Here is a 9641-nt window from a genome sequence, read left to right as displayed (position 1 = left end):
ACTGGTCGGTAAGACCTTGGCTAAAGGCGACTATCACCGAGGTTGGGGTCATGTGGGGAACGGTGTTGCGCACTTGGCTGAAGCGCTGGATGTACTGCCACAATGTTTCTCCGTCACGCTGATGGACAGTGTGAAGATCACTTTCCATCCCTGGTCAGGTAAACGAACCCGCGAAGTTAGTGATGAACTGCTTGCTCAGATTTGCCTAAGAATGGATAGATCCGACAGGGAGATTCATGAACCGCGACCGTGCCAACCCGCGGAGGGTGACCTGGAAGTAGTTGGCCATGACTTTCGGTCCCCTACCAGCAGCCTGGATGGCCATTGTGTAAATTTGGAGGAACTCCTCCGGGTCGATGGTGCTATCATATTTCTCCAGGATCTCAGGTCAGAACTTGGTTGGCCAATCGACCTGGCACAGGTCAGCCGTGAAGGTGCGGCACCTGGCCCCATATGGGCTAGCGTCATCGTCCCCATCTGTGCAGGTCCTTCCTTCACGCTGAGAGTCCCTCCTAGGGGCCGATCCCGAAGAGGCTTGGTCTTTCGTCCGGGGCGGTTCACGATGCCACTCTCGGCTCCGTTCCAAGGTGACTCGCACATCCTTCCTTGAACTGTTTTGCTCAAGGAGGGTGCGCAAGTCTTGCTGCCCGAAGCGGGGAGGGGGGGGGACAAGATGTCCTTCCACGAACGGCTAGGGGACAGGCGGCGGGCCAAACTGGACCCGCGTCCGTCCTGGCTAGTTTGGCCGCACGAGCTTTCACTAGGCCCATAGGGAGCTTGAGCCTTGCCCACCAACTTGGCTAGATCCTCCAACCATCGCCCCTCCGGGGTCTCGATTCCAGCCTCTACCGTGGATGCCGGAGGAGAGTCTGGGCAGCCAACAGGGCGTCCCTCGGTAGTAGGTTGTTGAAGTCAAGGTGGCGGCGACGCGCACGGGAGTCGCGTCGGCGGGCCGCTGCCTCTGCATGCTTGGTCGCTTCCTCGTGGAAATGGGCCACCCGTCCTATGGCGGAGACAGTTCCACTGGAGACCAAATGTGGGGTGTTGATGCGTGGCGACGCCGAGGCTGCAGCGTCTGGCCACCGCAGAGCAAGGACGGGCGTCACCGCTTGCGACGCTGCAGCCCGTCAGTGGGGCGTTTCTTGCCTGCCGCTGGCTTCGCCATCTAACTCACTTTGGTGAGCCCGACGATGGTCAAATCGGCTCCCCATTGCCTCTGTGCAGCTAGGATGCCTCAAATCTCAACGCACCACTATCCCCCTACCTAGTGTGCTAGCTAACGGTGGTCAAGCACCGAGAGCAGGGATCCGATGGGACCCCCTTTTAGAAATCCGGCCTGGGGGTTAGTTCATGTGAAGAGCTTGGAGAGGCGTTTAGGGCAGTTTTAGGGTGATTGCACTTAGGAGGGTTTTAAGACAAGTTCAGGCCGCTCAGAAGCGTAATACCTTATGTCCTGTATGTTGTATTTCCTAGCGTTGTCTGTCTATGTTCGTACAAGAGCAGGCCTTTTATAGACCAGGCTTTTGGGGGGACTGGTTGGGGCAAACCTTGCACCCCAATTCTTCCCTTTACACTGTGTGTGAATGCGGCGGTCCAATGGCCGTCCTCCTTACTACAGTCCCTCTGACGCGCCGTCCACTTGCTCTAGTGCCCCTTGCCTTGGCGCGTACGGCCTCAGGGTATCTTGTCCAAGTTCTTTGTGCGTCAATCTCCACCTTCTACCATTTTACCCTGGTAATCATTGTTCCTCTTGACCGGGCCCCACCATCCCGGGACCGGGGTGGCGTTGAATCCGACTCTCGGGAGGCCTTCCCAAATTCCCGGGGCTGCCATGCGGGCTCCCCATAATAGAGGGCCTCCGGGAGCCAGCAGGCGCTTTTAACACGAGGGCGGCGCACGCCGCCTGTTGGATGGGACGGGTGAGGCCGCCAGTCTTCGAGGCGCCCAAGCGCGTCCCATCAACCGTAATGATGGTATTTTTATGGGGGATAGGGCGTCTGCTGACAGCCTGCCTCAACTATCGTGCCCTACCCGTGCCAGGATACGCCACCGCTTGCTTCGCCTTGAAGCGATCCTTCCTGGGGCCATCCTGGGAAGCCGCCCCAGGTGCGTTTGTCCCAATTGTGTGGGCCCTCAGTAGGTCCCACCATACGGGGGTGATAATTTCCTTGTCCTTCCTACGCTTCGTATTTCTTGGTCCATCTCCCTATTTGGGCTCCATGAGTGAGGAAGCCCCTTTCAGCAGGCGGACCCCATTTGTAAGCGTCTTCTTGGGGACCCCGTTCCCTAACGCTGACTCCAAGCAAATGCGGGTTGCTGCGGCTAGAGATGCGAGTATGGCTATCTTTTTATGGGTAATTTTGGTAGTTTGTTTTCTTCAAAATCCAAAAAAAAATCAATTGAATAAGTTTTAGATCGATCTAGTGCCGAGGGGAAACATAACTTGTGTGCCTATACTCTTGAGCGATTCGGACCGAGCGAGGTGCTGACGGTGAGACCAACCAAGTCCACATGGGCCATGGCCGTGTCAAAAAAAAGCCCACATGGCCCACCAGCACGACTCAGGAAACCCAGCACTCCGTGCCAACTGCCAAGTGTGCCACTAGTGGTAGACTGGTTCTGACAATTCAGAACAAACTTCTTCTTTGCTTTCATGAAGAAGAATGCATGATTCATGAAAGCTACGGACCAAGATCATCAAAACCTGCTGAAAGCCTGAAAAACTGAAACAGTTGAATCCACGACCCACAATCCACCTTTGCGTGCTGTGGTACTGATCAGCTGATGCGTCCATTGATCCATGCCGTATCTCGCGCTACCGGCCTTCGAGGCTCGTGATGGTCAGCTCGTTGCCGCCGCCGGTGATCTCTGCTAGCACGGCGAGAGCGGCGGCTGCGGCGGCGGCCGGGTTGCTGCAAACCACGGGCCGCTGCGGCCGCCCCGGCGCTGTCTGCTGCAACAGCATCGGGATGACGTCCGCCATGGGCGGCCGCCGGCTCGGGCAGTCCTGCACGCAGAGCAGCGCGACGTGGACGCACGTCGCCGCCTGCCCCAGCTCGCCTCCCGTGCAGCCGCCGCGGATCGCCGGGTCCGTGAGGTCCCGGCTCCGGCCTCCTTCCCAGAGCCCCCATGCCTGATAGAGAACGAACGAAACTCCTCAGAGAAATTGAATCCGTTCTCGTTTTTATTTCCTCATATCGAATGGATGCACAACGGCACTGCGGCTTACATGAGCTATGAGATTGAAGCTTCTCTGGTTCCTCCTGCCGCTGACGATCTCGAGCAGGAGCACGCCGAAGCTGTACACGTCCTGCATGAACGACATCGTACCGTCCATGGCGTACTCCGGCGCCATGTACCCGCTGCGCCACCGCCGCCGTCGCCGTCGCGCCATGGAAACAGGTCAGTACATAGATTCTTACACCGCAGATTTTTCAGAATATATAGGTGTCGAGTTGTACTCGATTTAATTTTCTTACTATGTGCCGATGATTCTTCCGGTGATGGTCTCCTGGCGGTCGGCGCTGGTGCTGAAGAGCCTGGCGATGCCGAAGTCGGAGATCTTGGCGACCATGTCGCCGTCGAGGAGCACGTTCGCCGCCTTCAGGTCCCGGTGGATGATGTTGAGCCTCGAGTCCTGGTGGAGGTACAGGACGCCCCTCGCGATGCCGAGGATGATGTCCAGCCTCGTCTTCCAGCTCAGCAACGCGCGCCGCCTTTCGTCTGCATCACGCACGCATTTGCTTGTTTATATATAGTTACAACTTACAAGTAGTGCTGAAATGGTTATTAGCATTGCATTGCAGCTACGACTTGCATATATACCAAAGATGAAGAAGTCCAAGCTCTTGTTGCTCATGTACTCGTAGACGAGCATCCTCTCCGAGCAGTGGACGCAGCAGCCGAGGAGGCGGACCAGGTTGCGGTGCTGCAGGTTCGCGATCAGGACCACCTCGTTCATGAACTCGTTCAGGGCTTGCGCCGTGTTCTCCGCCGAGAGCTTCTTGACAGCAACGTGCTGCCCATCCGGCAACTGTCCCTGAATAACCCAACTAAGACACTCGTCATACAAGAATCGCAGCAATATATAGAAATCTCATCCCAACAATTTTTTAATAAGACGAATGGTCAAACTTCGTGATCAAAAGTCAACGACGACGAGCATTTAGGGAGTGTTTGGATCCTGAAGCTAAAGTTTAGTCCATTCACATCGAATATTCGGATGCTAATTAGGAGGACTAAACACGAGCTAATTATAAAACTAATTGCAGAATCCGACGAATCTATTAAGCCTAAATAATCCATTATTAGCGAATGTTTACTATAGCACTATATTGTCAAATCATAGACTAATTAGGTTTAATAGATTCGTCTCGCGATTTAGCCTAGGGGTTGTGAAATTGATTTTGTAATTAGTCTATATTTAATACTCCTAATTAGTGTCAAACATTCGATATGACAAGGGCTAAAATTTAGCCCGGGGATCAAACACCCCCTTAGGAACGGACGGGGTACCTTGTAAACCACGCCGAATCCGCCTCGCCCAATCACATTGTCTGCACAGAATCCGTTGGTGGCTGTTCTAATGATCCCCATCGGGTACGTGGGGCATTCGCCGCTCATAAGCTCGACTGCGCCATCAAGCATGGTAACTGCAAATGGGGAGAAAGAAGGAGCACATCTCAACAACAGATTCTTTGGAAGGGATATATATATGGTTCTGTCTATGTCAGATGATTAAGAATCCACAAAACTGACCTCTCTCACTGCGCCGCACCTTTCTCCAAATCACAAAGGCAAGGGATAGAAGAAGCAACGCGAACCCGGTAATCACCAGGGTGATGACAGCCACAAACTTCCGGGTATTCTTGGGAGCATCTGAGGAGAAATATGCAGGTGCAGCAGAAGTGAGACAGTGGTTAGTTCGATCTAACAAATTCTTAGAGCTCAGGTAGTAGCTGCTATACTGAGCTGAGGGTAATGGCATTATTGTTATTATTATTGTTTCTAAACATGAAGGTGATGGCATTGAGACTAATCATATTCTGAGTTCTAACCTAGAATTCTATGGCGACGGCATGAGGTCAGAGAATGGACAAACACATAGTGTACACAGCATCATCGCAGTGAAGCATGACTTGACTTAGTTGTCCTGGTAGGCGACTGAAAAGGACTTGGCAAAGCATGAAAACATCGATCAATGAGGGAATGGAGACATTTGTTCCCTGCTGACTTAGGCCGAAAGATCTAGCAGGGTTTCATTTAATTTTCCGATGAGATTATTCGCCACTATTTGACTTAAGGAAATTTCGAATGTCCCTGCACCATACATACACGTACAGGTTTGACCGTATGACCATCTCTTTCATTCCCCCAGAATAATGTGACCATATGACTCATGATTATGCAATAATATGAGTAGATCCACTACCAACTCCCAGCTACTGACTACTGTTGTAGCTAGTGTTATACTGGCTTGGGCTAGGGATGAGGAGAAGCCAAGTCAAACAAGAGCTTGCACCATTTAGTTTTTGGCAAAATTTGCTACAAGAATCTCTGACTTTGTGGTTTTTGCCATAGGACGCTGAATATTTTCATCTTCACTGTAGGACGCACCCAAAGTGTGGATATTTGCTTGAGGTCACAGTACAGAAAACAAGAGCTTGCTGGATGAGGGGAAGCCAAGTCAAACAAGAGCTTTCATAAAACCCACCTCCACTTGCAGAAATTTAATTGTTGGCAAAATTTGGTACAAGACTCTCTGACTTAATTTGTGTTTTTTTTTTGTCATAAGACGCTGGATGTATTCATCTTTGCCGCAGGACACATCTAAAATGACCAAATGGGGATATTTGATGGAGGACACAATGCAATGTCTTTTGATAAAATATGGATCTTTGCTGGAGGAGACTTAATTGCATATCGTCCAGCAAATACCTAATATACACAAATTTCTAGTGTCTAGCAATTTGTGTACATTATATTTTCAGCTAAAACTATGAAAAAGTTCTTGGATAAAATTTAGAGAGGCAATGTGTGCTTCTACTCGGCTAGAAGTCAACTTATTTAGTTTGAGTTTGAATCGCCACACAATCAAATATCTAGTATGTAACTGTATACCAGGAAATTAATTCGTGGCACCTCGAGCATGTGCATGGCCGGGTTCAAGACACTAAATTCGTAAATTGTATCCTCCAGCAAATATACACAACTTTGTAGTATCTAGCAACAAAATGACTTTTTTCATGTCTTTGTATGATACTTTTAGTTACAACATATTCCCATTTGACACATTTTTAATTTCTTGGATTATGCACTTGAGACCTTCGCGTTCATATGAACTATAGGAGGAAAAAGACCCGAGTACATAAGGGCTGTTTGCAGAGTTTCAACCCCTAGATCCACGCAGATTTTGTAGTTGATATGATAAATTGAAGTGGTTTGAGCAATTCATTTTTAATCCAAAATGAGAACAAAATGGCTCAATTTAAATATCCTTGCACACAGCTCCAGCTTCAAGAATTTTTGGAGCCAAGAATGAGCAGCTCTATAAATACTTGAAGATGAAGCTATGCCAAACGGGCCAATAAAAGTAGGTGGTGAGTATACACTATACAGACACAGGAGTTGCATTCTCGAACAAGAAAACAAAATGCTTAGCAGTACCGACAGCCAACTAAAGCCCCTGCGGGAGAAAAACAGGACAGGGTTGCTGTAAGCAGCCTGCTCCCCTTATCCTCCTACAAAGCTAAAATATAACGATGCCGTTGGGGAAGCATTACATATTAGCATACTAGTTTTCGGCTAAAATTATGAAGAATTCATAGTTACAAATTAAAAACCACAATTTGTACTACTCTGCTTGAAGTCAATTGATTTGGTTCGAGTTTGAATCCCCACAAAATGATTTCTAGTGTCTAATTATCTGTCAAGAAATCAATCTTTGCTCATCGAACATGCATTGGTTCAAGATGTCGAAACGAAGCAGATGGAATTGATAGAAAGAACAGATTGCAGGATCAGATTTTCAAACAGCTCTGTCATCAACGAATTCTGAAACACTGCATCGTGAAGCAGTCATCGTACCTGCAACTGCAAGTTCAGACTTTGCAAGCCTGACATAGAGATCCTGGCCGCTGTCGACGAACCGCGTGTCCACCAGGTCGCCGAACCACTGGATGCACCCGCTCCCGCCGCCGCGGATGTCCGCCGCCGCGTACGCCGTGCAGGAGCAGTTCGCCAGGCACCTCCGCGCGCACTCCTGGAGCGTGGCACTGGCGTCCTCGGTGGTCCTCTCCGTGTCCGGCAGCTTCACGCCGCGCAGGACGTAGAACCCGTCGTCCCCGCCGCCGCTGCCGCCGCACCGTAGCGGCGTCCTCCGGGTGCACCCGCCGGACGTGTTCCGCATGTACCACTCCGCCGCCGACCTCGGCACGAACCCGGCGATGCAGCCGCAGACCAAGGCGTCGACGACGTTGCAGACGCCGAACGCGCCGCACCGGCCGTAGCCGTCGCACTGGTCCCGCGGCCCAGACCAGAAGTTGCTCCAGGTCCCCGAAGCCTTGTCCCAGACCATGCGCTGCATCACGCCGGACTCGTTGAGGAGCACCCGCGACATCGGCGAGCCGTCGCGGTTGCGGAACATGTAGGAGACCTCGCCGGCGGCGGCCGTGAACCGGAACTCGAACATGTCCTCGAAGGTGGTCATCTCCGGGATGCCGCTGAACCGCACGCCGTTCCAGGGCCCCGTCCGGTAGACCTTGCGGCCGCCGCTCCAGACGTGGAGCTCCGGCGCGCCGCCGCGCGGCGTGGCCATGACGTAGCGGAACTCGCCGGGCGACGGGTCGTCGGCGGCGCTCCACGACGAGAGGGACCACTCGGCGCCGGTTGCGAGGCTCCTCCCGACCCGCATCTCTGGGAGGAACGTGTTGGTCGGGTGATCGAAGCTCTGCCACAGCACGGTGCCGGCAGCGTCCGCGAGCACCAGGTTGCCCGTGTCGCGGAGCTCCGCGGCGACCGCGCCGGCCGCGGCGGAGGAGTTGGAGTAGTCGGAGGACGACCAGACAGTGCTAGCGCCGTCGCGGAGGACCAGGGCTCCTCCGATGCTGACCTCGACCACGCCGGACGGGCTTGTCAGCGGGCTGTCGCGGTTGGCGACCCAGACGACGGTGTCCGGTGAGACAGTGAACCATATGCCGAGGAACCACCTGGAGCGGTTGCTGGCGGCGAAGAGGCCCAGCCGGAAGGCGTCGCCGGGCGAGGCCAGCGTCCGGATCCCTGTGAGGTTCCCGGACTGAGTCAGCGTGTTCCCGCTGGCGGCGGAGGATGTGCAAGCTGACGCTAAGAGAAGAGCAAGGAGGAGCAGGTGGCTCATGGCCATGCGCGCGAGGGAGAACACTCTGTCTGAAGGTGAAGACTGAAGGACGGACAGTCCTGTTGTACGATTGGGGTAACGCAGGGTTTGACATGAAGAACCTTCACTTTTACACTGAGCATCTCTCCATGGCTCCAACTTGAACATTGTTCGTGTGGAAAATAGGTAACCCTGAGCAACAATACTGTATTGTTTTATTAACATCAAGCTAGTTGGTGTTGACCCAGTGTAAAGTTAAATCCACCTCAACTTCTAATTGTAAATGAGAGAAGTTTTGGAGATTCACTTGCACACTTGGTATTTTAAGGATGAGGATCCACGCCGAAACTACTTGGACTCAATTTGGCACAGCCTTTGCTTCGAGTCATCCTTGGAAACGAAAACCAGAATTTGTACCAAAACAATAGGTTTCTGCAATAGCTTAGTGAGAAGAGGCTGCCTCACGCAGTGCAATGTTATTAACTAACAAATATTTGCTACGATAAACTAGTCCATCAACTTGCGGCTATAATTTTAACGGACATAATTATTGGAAATTCATAAGTGAATGAGCCACGTTGCTAAGGTGGGTACATTTCGCCACAAGGAACCTAATGAGTTATATTAGTTGTTATTAACGGTGGTGGAGGTGGATAATTTAGAGGGTTATTCTATATTATTTTCATGATGATATATAAATGGATAATTTAGATGGAAATTAGGGCGTTACTTTAGACTATTTTCATAATGGTAGAATATAATATTTTTTAGAAAAGAAAACAAACCTATGGCTATTATTAGCAATGATAGTTATAGTCTATAAACGAATGTTAGGATAATTTCTAACTTTTATAGCAATTGTTAGGATTTATCATTTTCTAGGGGAATTGCTTCAGGTAAAACGTACGATTTGCATCCGACTATAACCTGGTTTTGTTGTTGTGTTGGCATACCATTCGAGCGTATGTGCCCAGTTGGACACCAGTGGGGAGAATGTACTTCATCTTGTGAGAATTAATGTAAAAACTTTTAAAAAGACATCCAATTATTAATAATAAGATTCATTTCTTTATTGCTGATAAGTTAGAAAGCAGCTGCTTAATAATCTTTAAAAGAGTTAATGTTCCGGAAATGTGACTGTTCAATCTACCGCCAACCTATGAATTCAGCTGATCAACCCTCCTTCTAAATGACCATTTCTATGACAGTGCTTTAGATAAAACAACTGAACAAGAGCCATAACTTTTAGTGTCTCATATGATGCTGCATCTAGATGTTGGACTATTGA

The 9641-nt window shown here is 50.7% G+C and overlaps 1 protein-coding gene across 1 annotated transcript; it reads right to left on the bottom strand.

The window, feature by feature from the left end:
* Nucleotides 1-2561: 2561 nt before the first annotated feature.
* On the bottom strand, nucleotides 2562-8556 carry LOC117843284 (receptor-like serine/threonine-protein kinase SD1-8). Its single transcript, XM_034723852.2, has 7 exons — nucleotides 7087-8556; nucleotides 4759-4878; nucleotides 4516-4652; nucleotides 3826-4039; nucleotides 3480-3723; nucleotides 3230-3362; nucleotides 2562-3133 (listed from the first exon to the last, which is right to left on the bottom strand). Exons 1-7 carry the CDS (start codon nucleotides 8519-8521, stop codon nucleotides 2816-2818), a joined length of 2601 nt encoding a protein of 866 aa, XP_034579743.1. The 5' UTR covers nucleotides 8522-8556; the 3' UTR covers nucleotides 2562-2815.
* Between the last annotated feature and the right edge of the window lie 1085 nt (nucleotides 8557-9641).

Source organism: Setaria viridis, chromosome 2, assembly GCF_005286985.2.
Source record: "Setaria viridis chromosome 2, Setaria_viridis_v4.0, whole genome shotgun sequence".
NCBI lineage: Eukaryota > Viridiplantae > Streptophyta > Magnoliopsida > Poales > Poaceae > Setaria > Setaria viridis.
This window is presented reverse-complemented; position numbering and strand designations above follow the sequence as displayed.

Bases quoted from the DNA above. Each gene is read 5' to 3' on its own strand.
- LOC117843284 (XM_034723852.2), bottom strand. From the start codon at position 8,521: ATGTTCAAGTTGGAGCCATGGAGAGATGCTCAGTGTAAAAGTGAAGGT. The intron at 4,653-4,758 runs GTCAGTTTTGTG...CCCCATTTGCAG, and splicing joins GGTGCGGCGCAGTGAGAGAG to TTACCATGCTTGATGGCGCA. The intron at 4,040-4,515 runs GTACCCCGTCCG...TGGGTTATTCAG, and splicing joins GATTCGGCGTGGTTTACAAG to GGACAGTTGCCGGATGGGCA.